This window comes from Myotis nattereri (assembly GCF_964212035.1).
Source record: "Myotis nattereri genome assembly, chromosome: 13".
Taxonomy (NCBI): Eukaryota; Metazoa; Chordata; class Mammalia; order Chiroptera; family Vespertilionidae; genus Myotis; species Myotis nattereri.
Window position 1 is genome coordinate 40,231,148 of NC_138088.1, and position 23,584 is coordinate 40,254,731.

Genomic DNA, 23,584 nt, shown 5'->3' on the forward strand with positions numbered 1-23,584 from the left:
ACAATAGCCAGAAGTGGTAGGCAACCGAAATGTCCATCCATGGATGTATGGATAAGCAAAATTTGATGCATGCATCAATGGAATATTATTCAGCCTTTAAAAAAAGGATATCCTGCCCTAGCCAGTTTGGCTCAGTGGATGGAGCATTAGCCCATAGACTGAAGGGTCCCAGGTTTGATTCCTGTCAGGGGCACATACCTCTATCCCTGGCCCTAGTTGGGGTGAGTGCAGGAGGCATCCAATCAATGTGTGTCTCTCATATCAGTGTTTGTTTCTCTCTCTCTCTCTCCCCCTCCCTTCTACTCTCTCTTAAGAATCAATGGGAAAAATATCCTCAGGCGAGGATTAACAAAAAAACAAAACAAAAAACAACAACAACAAAAAGGGAAGGGCATGCTACAGCATGGATAAACCTTGAGGACATTATGCTAAGTGAAATAAGCCAGTCACTAAATGACAATAGTGTATGATTTCTATTTAAGAGGTACTTAGAGCAGTTACATTCACAGAAATGGGAACCCTATAGTAATAGAAAAATTCTTTTTTAAAATTTTTTTTATTTTATTAAATCTTTATTCAGATTATTACATTTGTTCCTCTTTTTTCCCCCCATAGCTCCCCTCCACCCAGTTCCCACCCCACCCTCTGCCCTTACCCCCCCCCCCCACTGTCCTCATCCATAGGTGCACAATTTTTGTCCAGTCTCTTCCCGCATCTCCCACACCCCTTCCCCCCCCCCCCCAGAATAGTCAGTCCATTCCCTTTCTATGTCCCTGATTCTATTATAATCACCAGTTCATTCTGTTCATCAGATTATTTATTCACTTGATTCTTAGATTCACTTGTTGATAGATGCATATTTGTTGTTCATAATTAGTATCTTTACCTTTTTCTTCTTCTTCCTCTTCTTAAAGGATACCTTTCAGCATTTCATATAATCCTGGTTTGGTGGTGATGAACTCCTTTAGCTTTTCCTTATCTGTGAAGCTCTTTATCTGACCTTCAATTCTGAATGTTAGCTTTGCTGGATAAAGTAATCTTGATTGTAGGTTCTTGGCATTCATCACTTTGAATATTTCTTGCCACTCCCTTCTGGCCTGGAAAGTTTCCATTGAGAACTCAGCTGACAGTCGTATGGGTATTCCCTTGTAGGTAATTGAGTTTCTTTCTCTTGCTGCTTTTAAGATTCTCTCTTTGTCTTTTGCTCTTGGCATTTTAATGATGATGTGTCTTGGTGTGGTCCTCTTTGGATTCCTTTTATTTGGGGTTCTCTGTGCTTCCTGGACTTGTAAGTCTATTTCTTTCACCAGGTAGGGGAAGTTTTCTGTCATTATTTCTTCAAATAGGTTTTCAATATCTTGCTCTCTCTCATCTTCTGGCACCCCTATAATTCTGATGTTGGTACACTTGAAGCTGTCCCAGACTCTTTACACTATCTTCGTATTTTTGGATTCTTTTTTCATTTTGCTTTTCCGGTTGGGTGTTTTTTGCTTCTTCGCATTTCAAATCTTTGCCTTGATTCTTGCGCTCCTCTGGTCTGCTGTTGGGAGTCTGTATGATATTCGTTATTTCAGTTCGTATATGCTTAATTTCTAGTTGGTTCTTTATCATAATATCAAGGGTCTCATTAGATTTCTTGTAGATCTCAATAACTTTATCGGCGGCTTCTAGACAGTTCTTGAGAGACCTTAAAAGTGTGGTTCTGAACTCAATACCCTCCATTGACAGTTTTGTCCTGTTTCTTTGTCTCCGCATTTTGTTATGCTTTCTTGGTGCACCCCCTAGTGGTCTTTGTGCACAGTCTTGTTGTAGTTAAGCCTTGATTCTTGTAGTTGATACTGGGGGGATTTGACCTCCAGGCCAACTGGCTGTGAGAATCAGCTGTGTCTGCAGTGGGAAAACTTTTGTCCTCTGGGGAGGTGCTAATCTAGCCTTTGCCTGAGGCTATCTGGCAAATGGCTCTGCGCAGGGCTTGGGCGGGGCCGGTTGCACGGGATCAACAGAGTGGGTGGAGGGAGCAGTTATGGCTGCTCTCAGTCCCATCCCCAGAGGCTCTGCCTCTCAGAGTCCCAGCAACTGCTGCAAACCTCGGAGAGAAAGCTGCCCTTGCGTTCCGACCGATGCCAGACAGTCCCGCTTCTCCTGTATGAGTCTGGGTCTCTAGAGACTCGCCCAGAACTGGAGCTCAGAATCTGAGACTCCCTCCCGATTCAAAACGACAGCCGCGCCCTCAGCTAGCAGCCCGCTCCGCGCATACCTCCGCACCTTTGTATTTTCCGCACTGTGCCTCCTCTGAGTCTCGTATGCTGTTCTCTTTCTTTCTAGTTGAAGAATTTCCCCTCAGCCAGTCTTCCTGTGGTTCTGGGCGATGTCCGTTCCGTCTTTTAGTTGTATTTTTGAAGTGGTTGTTCGAGGCAGCTAACTCCGGTGTTTACCTATGCCGCCATCTTGGTTTCCTCGAAAAATTCTTTTTCATTTTGTTTTATGCGTTTATCTTTGAATTTTTCTTTGATATTCATTGCCACCTATTCTTTTTCTTTGCCTGTCTCTATAATTTCAACATATCTGAGTCACTTTTATAAACCACATATTGTTTAGCCCTATCTGACAATTTTCTCTCTCTTACTTAGTTAATTCCGTCAGTTCACATATAACATATAAATGTTCGGTATTATTCCTGAAATTTTTTTTGATTTTCCTATTTAGTATGCCTGCTTTTTGTTTAATTTTATTTTATAGTTGACCATTTTTACTGTTACATCCTCTGGTGATTTAAAAATTCTTCTACCTACCAGCTCCCCCCCCCCCCCCCCCAATTTCTTCTACTTTACCCATACATTTTAAGCAAATGCATTTTAAGCCTACATTTTCTTATCAGTAAAAAAATCTCTATATATAAAATGCTAGCCCTAACTGGTTTGGCTCAGTGGATAGAGCGTCTGCCTGCAGACTGAAAGGTCCCAGGTTTGATTCTGGTCAAGGGCATGTACCTTGGTTGTGGGCACATCCCCAGTAGGACGTGTGCAGGAGGCAGCTGGTCGATGTTTCTTTCTCATCGATGTTTCTAACTCTTTATCCCTCTCCCTTCCTCTCTAAAGAAATCAATAAAATATATATTTTTAAAAAAAGGCTAAGTGACAGACCATCCATCTGACTGACCAGCTGGCCAGCACATATGATGCGCACTGGCATTTGACATGCACTGGCAATTTAAAAGTAAACGTTGACTCGCACATGCGCAGTACATATAAATCTCTCACTGGTGCCAATTGCATGTGATGCCAGAATGTAAATGGAGTCTTTGTAATGGTACTATATTTATTATCAAAAGATTGTGACCTAACATAATCAAAGCTGAAGTATTAACAGGATCTGTGGGAGGAGAGGTTGTTCTGATTCCAAGAATTAATTTGTTCCCATCTGACACTGGCTTCCCATTTAAATTAATTCGAAGACAGTTTTCCATGATGCCAGCATTTGCGATGACTATTCGTAAATCATACGGACAAACTCTAGACAGAGTAGGAATATTCCTACCTGAACCCGTTTTCGGACATGGTCAGTTATATGTTGCTTTCTCTTGAGCTCAAAGAGTGTGTGACGTTAAAGTTGTAAATACTTTATCAAAAGGGAAATTAGTCAAGCACTCTGAAAGTGTTTTTACTCTTAATGTGGTGTACAGGGAGATATTAGAATAAGTTTAATCAATTTATCAGTCATTGTTTATATCAATGTTTTTATATCGTGTTTTGTTTTTATATCACATTTTGTTTTTATATCATGTCTGTTATGTTGTTTATTAATCAATTTATCAATCATTGTTTTTATCAATGTTTTTATATCATGTTTTTATTTTTATATCATGTTATTGTTTATTAACCAATTTATATATTATTTTCATATACATTTTACTAATTTTCTTTCATCTCTGACACTTCTTTTATAGAGAAAGGGCAAATAGCGATATTAAAATATTTTGTATTTTAATTTTATAATACTACTTTGTGCACTGGTGGGGGGCATGGCCTGTGGGGATCAGCCTACTTGGGAGTGCTGCTCATCCCTGTCAGCTGAGTGGCGCTCCCACTGTGGGAGTGCACTGACCACCAGGAAGCAGCTCCTTTGTTGAGCACCTGCCCCCTAGTGGTCAGTGTGCTTCATAGCGACTGGTCGAGCGGTTCTGATCGTTCCACCATTCGGTCACTGGGCTTTTATTATATAGGATATTATATATACTACTAGAGGCCTGCTGCACGGGTTCGTGCACTGATGGGTTCTCTTGGCCTGGCCTGCGGGGATCGGGCTGAAACCGGCTCTCTGACATCCCCCGAGAGGTCCCAGATTGCTAGAGGGCGCAGGCTAGGCTGAGGGACCCCACCGGTGCATGATCGGGGCTGGGGAGGGACCACAGGAGGGCTCCAGGGAGAGTCTGGCCCGTCTTGCCCAGTCCTGATAGGCCGGACCCCAGCAGCAAGCTAACCTACCGGTTGGAGCGTCTGCCCCCTGGTGGTCAGTGCGTGTCATAGCGACCAGGCAAATGAACGGTCAGACACTTAAGCATATTAGGCTTTTATTATATAGGATAGTTATTATATAGGATGTAATTTTTTTTTTAAAATATATTTTTTATTGATTTTTTACAGAGAGGAAGGGAGAGAGATAGAGAGTTAGAAACATCGATGAGAGAGAAACATCGATCAGCTGCCTCCTGCACATCTCCCACTGGGGATATGCCTGCAACCCAGGTACATGCCCTTGACCGGAATCGAACCTGGGACCTTTCAGTCCGCAGGCCGACGCTCTATCCACTGAGCCAAACCGGTTTCGGCAGGATGTAATTTTTTGTAGTAACATAATTACTGCACAAATTTTTCTTCTAATTAATTTCCTTTCAACGTGCATGAATCCGTGCACTGGGCCACTAGTTGATATAAAAATTTTATGAGTATTACAAATTGCTCCCTCCACAAGCACACTTGATCTTAATTTAACATATTTTACTCTACTTCACCGAAGATTTTGTTGTAATAATTTGGGATGTTATTCTTAATTTTTAAAATTATATTGTGTTTATCTATTTAAAGAATTCTTTTTATGTTAAACAGAATCCCTATATTGACACTTAACTAATACTGGTATATTGCTTGCCACTTTTTTTATATTATTGACTTCAGAGAGAGAGACATTAATGATGAGAGAGAATATTGATCGGCTGCCTCTGGCACACCCCACAATGGGGATTGAGCCTGCAGCCCGGGCATATGCCCTGATCTGGAATCGAACCACGACCTCCTGGTTCTTCATAGGTGGATGATCAACCACTGAGCCACACCAGCTGTGTGTGTGTGTGTGTGTGTGTGTGTGTGTGTGTGTAGTATTTTCTCCTTTTTTGAGGTCTTTGTTCTGAGTCATTTTTTATTTAGCTAAACTACTTTATATAACCTACCTCAGAGTGAATGGCTTACTTTCCAAATCAGAGCATATCTAGTAATGTCTTCCTTTTACCCCTGTCTATGAATAATAAATTGGCTACAAAACGTTCAGAGTTTTGTGAACATAGCTCCATTGACTTTTGGCATTTACTTTTACTGATGAAATAAGTAGCAGTCTAAGTCTCTTTCCTCTTATTTCAAATAAAATTAAGTAAAAATACCCTGTCTTTGGAGCTTAAAAATTTTTATTCTTGAAATTGAGTTATTTTACCAGGAGAGTTATATATGTATGTGTGTGCTTTCCCCCACTGGGATTCTGCCCCAGTACTTCTCAGAGCCATCAGATAATGAAGACTCAAGATACTATTTAATGTTAGGACGTTTTATTTTTTTTCCTTCTTCTCCCACCCACTTTTTAAAATTTCTTATTTATATTTATTAACTTTTCTTGTTCTGAAAACCCTATTTTACAGATATTGAATATTCTGGCCACTTCTCATCTTTTTCTCATGATTTCTGTGTCTTCAGATTCAGTATACATTATGAAGACATTTCTTAGGTTGGTTTTCTAAATCACTAATTGGTTATATATTTTCCTACTCAGTACCTCTATTTGGTTCTTTTGGCATTTTTGTTTTTCCCTTCCCTCAAACATATTTTTCACTCTCTTTTTAGAGCAGCATTTTCTTTAAAAAAAAAAAAATAATGCCATTCCTCCCTGGTCGCAGTAGAAATACTATTTATAATTTTTCTTTAAGTTCTAGTATATTTTTTCTTCACTAATTCTGTTTCAGTTTGGGCATTAATTATACTTAAATTATTGTTTCTCTTCAGTATATCTGGTCAAGTTTTTTCATCACTTCTCATGCTGTGTTATTCTGAGGGGTAATAAGTGAACCATGTCAGCAAATGGGCTCCTCAAAGTGCCTAGGCCAGGAACAGATGCTCGGAGAGAGAGGAAGAACTCTCAATGAATGTAGTTGTCCAATGGTGGGGTGGATTGCCTAAAGAAAAGAGAAGAGGAGCCTGTTTTTTTATCATTACTTATAGAAGTTCATCCACATTTCTTTAGTTGCATGACATACTGAGATAGTTGGAACATCAATGAAGAGTTGTTAATTACCTTATATTATCTTGGATAAAACAGAAAAGATTATAAAATCTGGTGCTTTTTAATTACTTTCATTTTGGGGCTCACTTGGAGTTCAGTGTGATGTCAGAAAGTAATAATACCCTTAAGTTTTAAACAAAGAACTCCAGATAATGTCAGTGCCGTCTTTGTTTGTTAGGACCCTAGAGGCCCAGTGCACAAAATTCATGGATTGGAGGGGCTCCCTCAGCCTGGCCTGCTCCTTCTCGCAGTCCAGGGGCCCTCAGGGGATGTCCAACTGCTGGCTTAGGCCCGCTTCCTGCTGCGCTCACCAGCCATGAGCCCAGCTTCTGGCTAGCAGCGCTATCCCTGTGGGAGTGCACTTACCACCAGGGGGCAGCTCCTGTGTTGAGCGCCTGCCCCCTGGTGGTCAGTGCGCATCATAGCGACCAGTCGTTCTGGTCGTTCCAAGGTAACGGTCACTTAGGCTTGTATTATATACTAGTAGATTAGTAGGTGATTGTTACTAGCAGGCACCTTTGAACTGATATTTTATAAAGTAACTAGAGGCCCGGTGCACAAAAATTTGTGCACTTGGGGGGAAAAGGGGGTCCCTCAGCCTGGCCTGTGCCCTCTCACAGTCTGGGACCCCTCGGGACATAATGCCCTGCTGGCTTAGGCCTGCTCCCAGGTGGCAGAGGGCAGGCCCACTCTCTAGGTGCAGCCCCTGGTCGGGCTCAGAGCAGGACCGATTGGGGAGTTGGGGCGCCGCCCCCTGTCATGCACAGAGCAGGTCGGATTGGGAGGTTGCGATGCCACCCTCAGTCACGCTCAGGGTAGGGCCGATTGGGGGGTTGGGGCGCCGCCACTCTCACACTCAGGGCAGGGCCGATGGGGAGGTTATGGCTCTACCCTGTCACACACAGAGCAGGGCCCGTGGGGGGGGGGGGTTGGGGCACCGCACCCTGTCACACACAGAGCCGCAGGGCGATCAGGGGGTTGGGGAGCTCCCCCGTATCAGGCACAGAGCAGGGCTGATCAGGAGGTTGGGGCGCCTTCCCCTGTCATGAACAGAGCAGGGCGGATAGGGAGGTTGTGGCCCCGCCCCCTGTCACACACAGAGCCGCAGGGCAATCAGGGGGTTTGGACGCTGCCCCCTGTCACGCTGATCCCGGTGCCGGGAGGCCTCTTGGCTCCGCTGATCCCGGTGCTGGGAGGCATATTACCCTTTTACTATATAGGATAGATACCTGGTGCATGGGTGGGGCTGGCTGGTTTGCCCTGAAGGGTGTCCTGGATCAGGGTGGGGGTCCCCACTGGGGTGCCTGGCCAGCCTGGGTGAGGGGATGATGGCTGTTTGCAGCTGGTCACACACCCTTCAGGGTGGGGGTCCCCACTGGGGTGCCTGTCCAGCCTGGGTGAGGGGATGATGACTGTTTGCAGCTGGTCACACACCCTTCAGGGTGGGGGTCCCCACTGGGGTGCCTGGCCAGCCTGGGTGAGGGGCTGAGGGCTGTTTTCACGCTGGTGGGTGACTGAAGCTCCCAACTGCTCCTTTTTTTCTTTTTCTTTTTTTTTTTATTCTGGGCCAGCTTTAGCTCTGGCTCCAGCTCTGAGGCCTCTGCTGCTGAAAGCAGGTATCTGGTTTGTTTGGGTTCTATAATCGAAACAATGTATAACTCCAGCTCTGAGATCCCGGCTCGCTGAAAGCAGGTTTCTGGGGTTTTGTTTAGCTTCTATATTTGTTACAATGTTTCAAACTGCAGGCTCAGAGGCCAGCAAGGCAGGCGGGGAACGTTGGAGTCCTCCATCACTGAAGCAAGCAAGCCTCATGTTAGTTTCAAGCTGCCTGGCTGCCAGCTGCCATCTTGGCTGGCAGTTAATTTGCATATCGCCCTGATTAGCCCGTGGGAAGGGTAGCAGTCGTATGCTAATTACCATGTTTCTCTTTTATTAGATAGGATACTCTGTTGAAAATTAAGCTCTTTTATACCAAGCATCAAGTTGTACAAGGTACCCAAGGGACCTTGATGTAAAAGTAGCTAATTTTCTGATTTGCTCCTAGGTTTTCTTCAGCACCCTTTTGTTTCTCAAATTGCTAATCTGATATTTCAGAGGAGAGGTTCCTAAGACCCAGGAGCCATTTTTTATTCAGTAATTGTTTCTTTATTTCAAAAGTACAGGGTGTATTGCTTACCTTAGTTGGCTTGTGTATATGTTCCTATCCTGTTACTTTTCATGACCTGCCTTTCCCCCTTTAGTTAGAAATGGAGAAGAGATTCTGATTTAGATCGAAGAGGAAAATATGTGATAAATTGTAATCTTCTATCTTTCCAGAGTTTTCTGATTAAACTAGAAGCTCAAAATCAGGCATATAGAGCCCTAGTATAAGAGAAACATTGTGGGAAACAGGAAGACCTTTCCATCCTTTCTGGAGCATTAAATCTCTGTGAGGAGAGGAGATACAAATGTATGAAAAATAAAACAGGGTTTAGATAGCCCTAACGGGTTTGGCTCAGTGGATAGAGGGTTGGCCTCCAGACTGAAGGGTTCCAGGTTCGATTCCGGTCAAGGGCATGTACCTTGGTTGCAGGCACATCCCCAGTAGGACGTGTGCAGGAGGCAGCTGGTCGATGTTTCTCTCTCATCGATGTTTCTAACTATATTCCTCTCCTTTCCTCTTTGTAAAAAAATCAATAAAATGTACTTAAAAAACAACAACAGGGTTTAGATAGCCTATAACAAATATTATTTTACAGAATACTTACGTAGACAGTACTTTACACATGACAGGAAACATAAGGCAACTGACATTTACTTAAAAGGAGGAAATGATATATGAATTCTGAAGATGAAAAAACTAGAAACCGAAGCTCCATGAGGGCAGGCATCATGTTTGCTCACCACTGCCTGTTCAGTGCCAGCCACTGACCCTGGTTGGAAGGCAGGCTCTTAGTTAATGTATATTGAAGAAGTGAATATGTATTTCTTAAGTAAATTGAAGAGTGCCTTGAAGAAGATAATTTATTTGGGCAGAGATGAGATACAAAGGCTTGAGAAAATATTAGGAGGTAGAAATGATAACTGACTATATTAGAACACCAACCTGACTGGAGCTGTGAGAATAAGCCAGAAGGTTCTGTGAAACTGGCTGCTTTTTAACAGTAGGTTGGGGTCAAATTATAAGTTGCTTTGATTGCTGGATTTAGGATTTTGGGATTTGTTTTTTATATAATGTACAATTTTTCTGAACAGATGGTAGCATTGTTAAAGCAGTGCTTCAGGAATGCAATCTGAAGACAGTGCAGGCTGCAGTGAGGAAGAGTCTGGAGACCAGCTTTGAGACCAGTTGTAATGTTGGATAGGAATTCTTGGATAGTGGCCATGTTCAGTAAAATTATTAATATTTCTTTATATGTAATATATTACATAAAAGTGCTTTTTAAATCCTAGTGATTGAACATAATGACATGGCTATCTTTTTCAGTATTTATCTAATTTTCCATGACATTTTGTTATTGATCTTCATGGCTTTTCTATGAGATCATGGTATAAATTTTGAATACATTTGTTCTTCCCTTATTTGCCTTTTGTTAATGTCAAGCATGGCACATGAGACAGTCCTTGTTGCTATGCAACTGCTAAATCCAATATTTAATATTAATAAAACTGAGTGGCATTAAGTTCAGTTAACAGAGGGTAGCAAAATATGGCTTTACAGGGTCAAATCAGAAATATGTATGAGGTTTAATGTATTGTTGCAGATATGAGCAAAAGAAAAGTGACTTGTTTAAGTTAGTATTTTGATCAATTACTAACTTTATGACCAGATTTTTTTATTGTTTCATTTCGGTCTTTCCCTTTCACTGCTTTTTGCTCTGTGATTTGGTTTTTATTACTGTCGTGTTACTGATGAAGTTTTTTTCTGTTTTCTTATTCTTTCAGGTTCCATTGTCCTTTGTAATTTTTAAATTTTATCTTCTAAAGCTTTGTTTTGTTTTTGTTTCCCAATATTAGTTCTTGCTGTATTTACATTTTTCCTTTTCAAGAATTTGTGCTTAGCATACACGTCTCGAATTTGTTATGATTTCTTATAAACCCAGGTGAAAGCAAATTAGATTTGCTCTTCAGAATAAGAGCCACCTGTAATATCATTTAGCTATTTGCAGTGTGTACTTGGTACTTTCAAAATACTGAAATATTTTTAAAATCAATTCCTTTGGGGGGGTAGGAGGGTTTTAGAGTTGGAGGCAGCCTGTGGGATTTTTTTTGTTGTTTTTTTTAAGGCTAGTGTTGGGAATATCTAGTTTGCAGAGATAGATTGTATCTAGCAAGTCCTTTTCATTCTCTTACCTACCACTGCCTCTTCACCCTCAAAAACCTCAGTGCAACCCTTTCTCCTCTCTAGTGTGGGGAAGAATTTAGTAGACAATGTTTTAATTGTAGCAGGCAAATAATAAACAGGCATACATACTTCCCAGTTTATTAAATGGGTAGTTTGATCTTGCTAATATTCTTGGAATAATTTTGATGGGAAAGAACTAAGGAGAATTGAAAAAACGGTTGCTCCTTAATAATAAGTGGAAAGTCTAGAACCTAAAAAATAGTGCAGAAAAATCAACTAACTACAGTGTAGATAATGCAAACTCTAGAGCAGTGGTTCTCAACCTTCTGGCCCTTTAAATACAGTTCCTCATGTTGTGACCCAACCATAAAATTATTTTCGTTGCTACTTCATAACTGTAATGTTGCTACTGTTATGAATCGTAATGTAAATATCTGATATGCAGGATGGTCTTAGGTGACCCCTGTGAAAGGGTCGTTCGATCACCAAAGGGGTCGGGACCTACAGGTTGAGAACTGCTGCTAGAGATTACTCTTTAATTACGGCTTAATGCGAAGGACAAAGATATTTCTAAAATTACAATGTTATTCTTATAGCCAGATAAAATACTGTTCCCAGGGACCATCTTATCTGACCCCTTATCTTCCAAACCTTTTATGGTAATTGAATTTGTCGTAAGGAAATGCAACATGTGTGTAAACCTCAGGTATTCCCTGGCTATAGTAATTAATTAATTTCTGAGAGAGAAAGGGAGAGACAGAGGGAGGGACAAAAGGAGGGAGGGGGGGAGAGAGAGGGAGAGAAAGAGAGAGGGAGAGAGAGAAACATCATTTGTTTACCTTCCACACGGACAGAGAGCAAGAGAGAAATGTTGTTTGTTTGCCTTCCACATGGACCCTGGACTGGGGACAGAAACAAAACCTGGGTATGTGTCCTAACCAGGAATCGAACCCACCACTGACAGACACTCCAACCGAGCCACACGAGCTAGGGCCTGGCTATCCTATGTAATAAAAGCCTAATATGCTAAGTATCTGGTCGACCGGTCAGTCGTTCAACCAATCAAAGCGTAATATGCTAATGATATGCTAAGGCCACTCAACCACTCGCTATGATGTGCACTGACCACTAGGGGACAGATGCTCCGACTGGTAGGTTAGCTTGCTGCTGGGGTCCGGCTGACTGGGACTGAGCAAGAAGGGCCGGACATGCCCACGGTCCCTCCATGGCTGGCCAACCTCCTGTGTCTCTCCCTGGCCCCAATTGTGCACCAGTAGGGTCCCAGCTTGGCCTGTGCCCTCTTGCAATCTGGGATGCAATCTGGGATCCCTCGGGGGATTTCGGAGAGCCAGTTTTGGCCTGATGCTGCAGACCAGGCCAAGGGACCCCACTGGTGCATGAATTTGTGCACCGGGCCTCTAATAGTATTTTAAATTAGTGCTTCACTCTCTTTTGAACATAGGAGTTAAATATTAAAAATTATTTATGTCACCAGGGAAATCAGTTGGTTGCCTCCTGCACACACCCAACTGGGCTGGGGATTCAACCTGCAACCTAAGTAGGTGCCCTTGACTGGGAATTGAACCCGAGACCATTTGGTGTGTGGGCCGATGCTCCAACCACGGAGTTGCACCGTTCAGGGCTCTTAGGTGATAGTAGATTGTGACAAAATACGTAGTGCCCCTAACTACTAAGAGTTCAGTAACACTTCTTATGTTTTCTTAATTATAGTAACATTTCTATGCATTTGAAAAGTAGTATGTACATTGAATACACAAGACATACTAATTTTTTTCTAAAGGTCACACTTAAAGTATACATGGATACATTTGAGCTCCCAGTAAGGCACACAACACATAATTTGGGAACCACTACTCTAATCCATTGTTTCTGTCATGTTGTATAAAGATACAGTCTGATACCCTTCCTCTTTTTCCTCCTTACTCTCTTTTTTTTAAAAAATATATTTTATTGATTTTTTACAGAGAGGAAGGGAGAGAGATAGAGAGTTAAAAACATCGATGAGAGAGAAACATCGATCAGCTGCCTCCTGCACATCTCCTACTGGGGATGTGCCCGCAACCCAGGTACATGCCCTTGACCGGAATCGAACCTGGGACCTTTCAGTTCGCAGGCCAACGCTCTATCCACTGAGCCAAACTGGTTTCGGCCCTCCTTACTCTTACAATAAGATGGCAAAGATATTTTTAAATTGCTTTGATCATGAATATTTGATTAAATAAATTAGAAACTTTTGTGTGTGTGTTTCATTTTCTACTTTATACTGGTACAAGATGATGCTAGTTTAAATATTTATGTATAGGTATATTTAATTTTTTTCCTTATTTTAAAAAATATTTTTTTTTATTGATTTCAGAGAAGAAGGGAGAGGGAGAGAGAAACATTAATGATGAGAATCATTGGTTGCTGCTTCCTGCAGGCCCCACACTGGGGATTGAACCCGCAATCCAGGCATGTGCCCTGACCAGGAATTGAACCATGACCTCTGGTTCATAGGTCCACAGTCAACCACTTAGATACTCTGGCTGGGCTCCTTTTTAAATTCTTTATTAGAGAGTGGAAGAGAGGGGAGAGAAACAGAGAAACCTCAGTGTCAGGTAGACACATCAATTGGTTGCCTCCTGCACACACCCAACTGGGCTGGGGATTCAACCTGCAACCTAAGTAGGTGCCCTTGACTGGGAATCGAACCTGAGACCATTTGGTGCGTGGGCCGATGCTCCAACCACGGAGTTGCACTGTCCAGGGCTCCCATATTTTTGTATGTATAACTAGTGGGTTCTAACCTCATAAAGGAACCAGTCAATAGTTAATTGTGGCAATGTGAAATAATCACAATGGTGTTTTTCTGTTAAAATGTTATATAGTTGCTTTTTTCTATAGTGATATATTGGTGTTCTCAGTGAGGATTTTCCTTCTTCAAAAAACTATTAGCTTGGCCCAGCCGGTGTGGCTCAGTGGTTGAGCATACCAGACCTGTGAACCAGGAGGTCACAGTTCAATTCTGTCAGGGCACATGCCTGATTGTGGGCTCAAACTCCAGTAGGGGGCTTGCAGGGGACAGCCCATCAGTGATTTCCCTCTCATCATTGATGTTTCTGTCTCTCCCTTTTCCTTCCTCTCTCTGAAATCAATAAAAGCGTATTTTTAAAAAAACTATTAGCTTGAAAATATGTTGTCTCAGTTGATTTTAGAAACATATTATTTGATTAATCCAGACTGTTGTGGAAACTTTGAAGCAGTTTGACTCTTACTGGGAAAGGCACCTTTTAAACTAGACTTTGAATGTTTATATAAATAGGTATTTGGGATTTTGGAAGATGGTACGAGAACCCATGAGTTTCCATTCCTTTATTAGTTATTTCTAGCATTGTCTGTTTTATATAGTTCTTGAGTGTGCTCTGAATTTGTATTGAATGTTAATCATTGATAAAAATGCAAAGCCTTTTTTTAAGATTTGTCGTTGACACTCTTCTCTTAGCATCTCTTCAGTAATAATCTGGGGATCCTTGAGAACTGGAGGAAAACCCTATCATTATTTCATGTGACGGATTAATATTAAATTACAATAGGGAATATTATAATAATGGATTTTTTTCCATCCTTTCAGGGTTTGAAAGTATTCTTGAAGGGCTGTTTGGACCTGCATTTTTAAAAGATCTCAGTTTATTTAAAGGTATTCACAATATTTTTTTGTTATTTAAAAGTCATCCTGGTGACATGATACCTTGGTGATTTTAGCCTCTGTCTTCTCCTTTTTATTCATAGTTTTGTTGGTTAAAGCTATATCAATGTAAGCATCTTTTTGTGTTTAGTTACTAATGCAAAGTATATGTATGAAGAAGGTATATTAACTAGTGAGCAGTTATTGTTAAGATTTTACATAAATAGGAACCTGTCTACTATTAAGTAAAGTTTTTTTGTTAAAATAATATTTTTGACATTCTCATTTGTTTCCTGAAAAATCCTCATCTGTGACTATTAATTTGTTATTCCTACTATTTTTGCAGACTGTCAACCTGAAAGCATTTCTGATTGGACTTTTGATGAAAATTGTCTATTCTGTTGCTTGAGAAGAGATAAAGTAAAGGTAACCAAGAAACTCAATGAAACTTGTCTAGTGTATTTTATGGTTTTTATTTTTTCAAAATTTGATTACTTTGGTGGAGACTTGTAGGAAAAGAAAGGTGTGAGTCTGTATCTATATATATAAAAGGCTAAGTGACCGGCCGACTGGCCAGTATATATGACACGCACTGACCACCAGGGGGCAGATGTTCAGTGCAGGAACTGCCAAGCTGCATTGACTTGGCAGCAGCGGTTCTTGGGTGACGCATCCAAGAACCAGCAAAGAGGGAGCCTTATTCCTCACAGGCCGCACAATTTCACCTTCGGCCATGGGTTATGTTGTTGCTGGGGCACTGTCACCCAGAATCTGGTTTACTGCCGAGCTGTGGTGACTGCAGATGCCCTTCGAGCTGTGGCACAGTGCTGCCCAGATGCAGCCGGTGGGGAGGGACCAAGGGAGGCTGGCTCCAGGGCGTGTCCAGCCCGTCTCACCCAGTCCCACCCCACTGGCCACCTTCTAATCAATTTCCTTTCAATGTGCATGAATCCATGCAGCAGGCCACTAGTTTATTTATAAAGGATTTGATGGTAACTCAGTTTCCAATTTAGTGTTTCTAGTCTGTTGATTAGCCTTTTGAGAAATCTATAGTCCAGCATGTGTTGCTTTTATTCATATAGTTCACTAGGCAGAATAACTAACGGGGTGTCAGTTAATTATTCTGCCTAGTTATTTATTTTAAATATGAAGTGTATGGTAATTCAAGTAATGGGAGTCATTTGGACACAAAGAATAGCAACATGGATCTGGATCAACTAGCTACTAATTTATGTAGATTTATGATAGATTGTGGTTCCTTCTTTAGTATAAGATGTTCATAATATTTGAGCACGAACACTCTTTTTATTCAACTGCAGAAATTGGCTGTACCTTTGGGTTTGTGCTTTGTTTTGTGTTAAATAAATATATAAGAATTTTGGTTTAAAAACATTTCAATTGTTGGAAAAATTTATTAGTAATGGTTTTCTGTCTTATGTTTCTTTTCATGCTACTCCTGTCCTCAGTTTTAAAGCTTTGGAAACATTTTGAATTCCTTCCTCTGCCTTGTACATGTCTAGTTTTATGTCATTGACCAGGTTATATCAGTTGTTCCCTCACCAAATTTCATCCCCTCCCCACCCCCCATTCATCATTGTACTTCAGGCTTTTAGCATTATTTCTTAACTACTGAAATAGCATGATTCATCCCTCAGTTGTCTTCAGTCTGTTAAACACTGCTACAGGCTTGACCCTCACCCCTCCATAGTGTGGGAATGTTACCCTATACTGAGTCTCCAGTGATTTTCTCTTTGTCTTCTGGGTACATTAGCCTAATACTCAGTGACTCGGTGCCCCCCACAGTTCATTTTTCTTCCTAATGCTGTCCCACTCGTGTTTTGTATATTTTTTTTTAGATAAACTGGTCTGATAATTTGTATTAAACAACATGCTTTTACTATTTGGATTACAGCATATTCTCAATATGTTATTCTCAATAGCTTGAATCCTCCTTGCTCTTACTCTTGCCTAAGCCCCTCCTTTCCTATGAATGGCAAACCTTTGCTCTTATTGCTGTTTCAACCCTTCACGCTGTTGCAGTAAATATTATCTATACCAATTATTTGTCATTTATTACTCAGTGTTATTTCGTGCATCCTTTTCTATGTTTGAATCTTGTATTCCTGACTATATTGTCCACCTCTGAAGACTGTGAGCCATATTGCATGCTTCTTTTTTTTTTTTTTTTTTAAATATATTTTATTGATTTTTTACAGAGAGGAAGGGAGAGAGAGAGTTAGAAACATCGATGAGAGAGAAACATCGATCAGCTGCCTCCTGCACATCTCCCACTGGGGATATGCCCGCAACCCAGGTACATGCCCCTGACCGGAATCGAACCTGGGACCTTTCAGTCCGCAGGCCGACGCTCTATCCACTGAGCCAAACCGGTTCCGGCTGCATGCTTCTTTTTACCCTTGCATGTCGCCTTGTACCACCACTGTTGACAAGTGCATTAAAATCTGAAAGCAGGTTTAAGAGCTGCTCACTGTCCTTTGGTGGCATGTTTTTTTCTGCTTACTACATGAAAAAGTTGTGACTACTCATGGTGGTCTGTTTTCATTGAATTAGGAAAGTGTTTTGAAATTTAGTGTGGTTTGAAAAAGAGAGACCAGAGAATTAAGCAACCGCCAATGAAGTTGAAGTTCGTCATTTTAAACTGTGTGTGTGTTTGTGTTGGTATGTTGTCACTATTTACTGAGCAAGTCATTTAATAGAAGGAGCAACTATTAGTTACCCTTTTCTTCAGGGTAGTATTGAGCCCTTCTATGTTTAGTAGTTGAGTACAGTACATTCTTGTAATGTGATTGAGTTTTCCATTGCTATATGAGGGTGAAATATTGACTGAATATTTTTAGAAGAAAATACATAAATAGCAAGGTATGGGATCATGTAGTTTTAAAACAGATGTTATTACTGTTCTACAATTTTTAGTTGGTTTTCTAATTAGAGTATTTCCAGTTGACAACACATTTAGTTCTGGGAAAGATGCTTTTTGCCCTTAGACACCTCACTACCTGTACTTGGTTTATTTTTTTTCAGAGACAGCCATAACATTTATAATGGGAAATAGGAAGAGAAAGAGCCTATCCCTAGCTGGTTTGGCTCAGTGGATAGAGCATTGGCCTGCGGACCCAAGGGTCCCGGGTTGATTCCGGTCAAGGGCATGTACCTTGGTTGCAGGCTCCTCTCCTGCCCAGGCCCTGGTCGGGGCACATGCAGGAGGCAACCAATCGATGTGCTTCTCTCACATTGATATTTCTTTCTGTCTTTCCCTCTTTCTTCTCCTTTCTCTAAAAATCAATGGGAAAATATTACCGGGTGAGAGGAGAGAGAGAGAGAGAGAGAGAGAGAGAGAGAGGAAGAAAAAGAGAGAGAGAGAGAAAGAGAGAGAGAGAGAGAGGAGAGAGAGAGGAAAATGAATTTTCAAGCACATATCTTTAGTTTTGTTAGATTTAAAGTGATTGTGCTGGAACTCTTTGCAGGCACTTGGAGCATTTCATCTGAGAAGGACTGTACTCCACTGGCTTGAGGCTTGCACTTTAAGGCTGCTTTAGGATTCCAAAAAAAGAAGGAAATATCTGGAGAGTATGGTAACAGCTAATAGGTGGCAGCAGAGCATGCTGTTGGAATCTTGTGTGAGGTTGGCATGATGAGAAAATCGAAATAATGTTTGGAAAACCTGTTAAAAATATTTGACATTTGTGAAAGAGGAGGGAACTGTGCATTTTTTTTTAGTTATTTGAATTTTTAGTAGATACTGAAGCTGTTAAAATGGATAAAAAAATATATACTAGTATTTATATTTTTTAAAAATGTAAGTGAAAAATACAAATTCACTTCTTAGGAAAATAGAACCAGGGATTCACCTAGAGATTAGTAAAACAATTGTTGGTTTGCACTTCAGGATCCTGCAACAGTTAAAAAACACAGTTGACACTTGAACCACACAGGTTTGAATTGCATGGGTCTACTTATATTTGTATTTTTTTTTTTCAGTAAATACCTGTACTGTGTGTGATCTGTGGTTGGGAGTCCACTGAGTATATGCATTGATCTACATCATTTTATATAGAGGGCTTAAGCATCTGTGCATTTTGATATTTATCACAAGAAGAGGCATCCTGAAACCAATTCCCTGCAGATACCAAGAACAACTTAAGTTTGAAGGGAGTAGAAAGTTATACATCAGCGGTTCTCAACCTGTGGGTCGTGACCCCTTTGGGTGTCAAACGACCCTTTCACAGGGGTCGCCTAAGACCATCGGAAAACACATATATAATTACATATTGTTTTTGTGATTAATCACTATGCTTTAATTATGTTCAATTTGTAACAATGAAATTGGGGGTCACCACAACATGAGGAACTGTATTAAGGGGTTGCGGCATTAGGAAGGTTGAGAACCACTTTTATACATGGATTTTTGACTCCGCCAGTGGGTCGGTGCCCCTAACCCCTGTGTTCAAAGGTCAACTGTATAATTTTTAAGGGAAAGGTAACTAACATCCTTTGAGCATCTACTATGTGCCTGTTACTTATATTTGTTCCCATTTAATTCTTAAAACAATCCTATAAAGTTGGTTAAAGTCATCCTAGTTTTATAAATAAAGAAATAAGAAGGTTAAGGGTGACTAAATTATGGGCAAAGTCAAATACCTGGGACTTGATCCATTTTTTTAGAAAACATTCATTTTGATAACAATGCTAGGAACAGGAATATGGAAAATGGAGAGCAAGAATTAAGTAGGACTTAGAATTACTCAGTTTGAAAGAGTAGTAGAATATGAGTGTAAATAGACATGAGTTTATTTCGAATAGACACTCATCTGTGTTAAGAATCTCTTAGTAAGTGAATGCCTGCCTACCTGCCTGGCTTGCTTTTTTCTTTCTTTCCTTCCTTTTCTGTTTGTTGGGCACATAGTAGGCACTCAGTAAAATATTTACTAAACTAGTGACCCAGCACGCGAAATCGTGCGAGACCCGGGACCCCGAGTCCCGCTGGCACTGCGGGACTCCCCCGAGACCTGCTGGTGCCTCCCAGCGGTGCCAGCGGGACCCAGAGTCAAGTCTTCGCCCACCTTCGTGCGCCTTGCCACGCACACAGCCTCCTGGTGACCGGTCTTTGGTCGTTACGACATTGCAACCACTGGGTTTTTATTATATAGACTAGAGGCCCAGTGCACAAAAATTTGTGCACTCGGGGGGGAGGTGGGGTCCCTCAGCCCGGCCTGTGCCCTCTTGCAGTCTGGGATCCCTCAGGGGATGACCACCTGCTGGCTTAGGCCCACTCCCAGGGGATTGGGCCTAAGATGGCAATCAGACATCCCTCTGGCAGCCCGGCAGCCCTCAGGGGATGTCCACTTGCCAGCAGGGAGCAGGCCTAAACTGCAGTCGGACATCCTTAGCACTGCTGAGGAGGCAGGAGAGTCTCCCACCACCACTGCTGTACTGGCAGCCATCAGCCTGGCTTGTGGCTGAGCAGAGCTCCTCCCATGTGAGAGCACCCTGACCACCAGAGGGCAGCTCCTGCATTGAGCGTCTGCCCCCTGGTGGTGAGTGTGTGTCATAGTGACTAGTCATTCCCAGTCCTTCTGCTGTTAGGGTCAGTTTGCATATTACCCTTTTACTATATAGGATAAAGGCCTGATGCACGGGTGGGGGGCCGGCTGGTTTGCCCTGAAGGGTGTCCCGGATCAGGGTGGGCGTCCTGCTTGGGTGCCTGGCCAGCCTGGATGAGGGGATGATGGCTGTTTGCAGCTGGTCACACCCCCTTCAGGGTGGGGGTCCCCACTGGGGCGCCTGGCCATTCTGGGTGAGGGGCTGAGGGCCGTTTTCAGGCTGGCGTGTGACTGAAGCTCCCAACCTCTCCTTTTTTTCTTTTTTCTTTTTTTCTGGGATTTATTTACCTTCTGTGGCTGTCACTGGAGCTGAGAGCCAGCTTTAGCTCTGAGGCTCGGCTCCAGCTCTGACACCTCGGCTGCTGAAAGCAGGTTTCTGGGGATTGTTTAGCTTCTATAATTGCAACATTGTTTCTTAGAGTGCAGCTCTGTTGTACTTAGAAGGTATCTTGGGGTGAGGCACTTTGAGATTTTGTAAATATCTTTTTGTCATCATACTAGTTTTTCCTCCGTCATACAGTAATTTTAGCATCCATTGATGAATCTTGCTTGACAAACTTAACTGTAGTAATGATGATTAATGATGATTTTCTATTGTTACTTCTTATGCCTCTATTAGTTGCAATTCTTCTATAAGGAAGAGCTTTCCCTTCTCCTCAATTTATGTACTTACTTGTTTACCTACCAGTATAGACTCATGGATTCTTATTTCATTCTGTGGACTATAATTCATTACAGTTATTATTTATTTTTTTAGTTGACATTATCCTAGATTTGGCTATTGAGAGCCCTTTCGGGTTGGCTCCTTATCTTTTTTGACATGTTTCTATAATTTATTTTTAGCACTTGCTTATTTTTTGGCACCAACAAATGTTCCAGGCTTATTTTTGCTTTTCCTGTCCCAAACCTGGATTTCTTCAAGGAACCCTAGTTTCTTTATTTGGAGAGTTGTATAAGAAAGCAAAGTTTGGGCACTGGGTGTATTCATTGGTACTAGAGCATCTTTGCTTCTAAGTCACCATGCTGTGTCCCCTGGACTTATTTTATAACTGAAAGTTTATACCTTAAAGATTACCCTTACCCTAACCAGTTTGGCTCAGTGGATAGAGTGTCGGTCTGTGGACTGAAGGGTCCCAGGTTCGATTCTGGTCAAGGGCATGTACCTTGGTTGTGGGCACATCCCCAGTAGGGAGTGTGCAGGAGGCAGCGATCGATGTTTCTAACTCTATCTCTCTCCCTTCCTCTCTGTAAAAAATCAATAAAATATGTTTAAAAAAGGAAAAAAAGATTACCCTCATTTATTTTGCACACCGATCATGGCAATCACCAATTCATTCTCTGCATCTGTGAGTAGGTTTGTTTGTTTTTAGATTCCACATAGGAGATCATAAGTTTTTTGTCTTTCTGTCTGACTTATTTCACTTAGCATAATGCCCTCAAGTTTCATCCATGTTGTCATAAATGGCAAGATTTTCTCTTTTTATGGTTGAATAATATTCCTGTGTTGTGTGTGTGGGTGTGTGTATAGATAGATAGAACACATTTTCCTTATCTATTCATCTATCTGTGGACACTTAGGCTGCTTTCATATTTTGGCTGTTGTAAAGAATGCTGCAGTGAACATGGCAGGGGGGTTCATATATTTTTTTGAGTTAGTGTTTTTGTTCCATTCAGTTAAATACCCAGAAGTGGAATTGCTGAATCATATGGTATTTCTATTTTTAACTTTTTGAGAAACATCCGTATTCTTTTCCATAGTTACTGCACTAATTTACCTTCTCATCAACAGTTCACAATGGTTCCCTTTTCTCCACATCCTAGCCAACACTTATCTATCTATCTATCTATCTATCTATCTATCTATCTATCTATCTATCTAAAACTCTAATATGCAAATAGACCGAACAGCAGAACAACCGGTCGCTATGACGTGCGCTGACCACCAAGGGGCGCGCGCGGAACACGGCGGGCGTTGGCAGCAGGCAGCAGAGCGTGGAACATGGCAGGCATCGGCTGCAGTGGGATGGTGGAGTAGGTGAGCAGGGGCGCCAGACCAAGATGGGATACCGGTTGCTTTCATTGGGACGAGCCTCTGGTGGTTACTGAAAATTCTTTGCTCCTGCATGCCACGGTTCCACCCGATGCTCCCACCTGCTGCCAGCGTCTGGCACCAGTCCCGATCGCTCAGTGCTGTCAGCTGTGAGCGGCAGATGCCAGTCCCGATCGCCCCTCAGGGCTTCTCCACCTCCCCCTGCTCTTGAGGGGCAATTGGGGCCGGCAGCTGCCTCTCACACCTGCTTCTATGACGGCCCTGCTCACACCCGCTGCTGGTGCCGGAGCCTCTGCTTGCACCCACTGCTGGCTTCAGCCCCACTCCCACTTGCAGCTGGCGCCAGAGCCACTGCTGGCACCATCAGCCGGTATGAGTGGTGGCTGCTGGCCCCAATCGCCCCTGAGGGCTTCTCCACTTCCCCCTACTCCTGAGGGGTAATCAGGGCAGCCGCTGCTCACACCCACTGAGAACCTGACCCCGCTCACACCCACCACTGGCATCGGCCCCAATTGCTCTGCGCTGTCAATGGGTGTGAGCAGGGCCGGTGCCGTCAGCGCATGGGAATGGAGATGACGGGAGTGGGGCTGCCGGCAGATGGGACCGGGGGCCGCAGCAGGATTGGCCGGGTGGGGGTGTGGAGGATGGGCCAAGACCCACCTCTGTACCCACTGCAACCTCACAGCCCATGGTTCTTTTCAAGGTGCATGAATTCGTGCACTGGGCCCCTAGTTGATAACCATTCTAACAGGTGTGAGCTGATATCTCATTGTGGTTTTGATTTGTATTTCTCTAATGATAAGTGATGTTGAGTACCTTTTCTTGTACCTATTGGCCATCTGTATGTCATCTTTGGAAAATTGTCTATTCAGATTGTTCTTTTTTTTTTTTTGAAGAATAGTTTATTAAGTTTGATCATTAAAATAATATATATTCTTAATAAATTCTAATTTTAAAAAAAAACACCCCAAAACAGTGGTACATCTACACAATGGAATACTATGCTGCTGTAAAAAGGAAGGAACTGCTACCATTTGCAACAGCATGGATGGACCTAGAGAGCATATGCTAAGCGAAATAAGCCAGTCAGAGAAAGATAAATATCACATTATCTCACTCATTTGTGCAATAGAATGAACAACATAAACTGATGAACAAAAACAGATCCAGAGACAGAGAAGCATTGATCAGATGGTCAAACCTCAGAGGGAAGGTAGGGGAGGGCAGGAGTAAGGGGCAGAGAACAACCAAAGGACTTATATGCATGCATATAAGCATAACCAATGAACACAGACACTAGGGGGGTGAGGGCATGAGTGGGGGGGGGGGGGCAGTGGGGGGTAAGGACACATATGTAATAC

General features: G+C 42.2%; 1 protein-coding gene across 2 annotated transcripts in view; it reads left to right on the forward strand.

The window, feature by feature from the left end:
* The window catches only part of LCOR (ligand dependent nuclear receptor corepressor), a 115,432-nt gene that overhangs the window by 38,546 nt on the left and 53,302 nt on the right, over positions 1-23,584 (forward strand). For both annotated transcript variants that reach the window (XM_081105263.1, XM_081105262.1), the window contains 2 exons: positions 14,499-14,564; positions 14,899-14,978. In XM_081105263.1, coding sequence (XP_080961389.1) covers positions 14,499-14,564; positions 14,899-14,978 — 146 coding nt within the window. The remainder of the gene's footprint in view (positions 1-14,498; positions 14,565-14,898; positions 14,979-23,584) is intronic.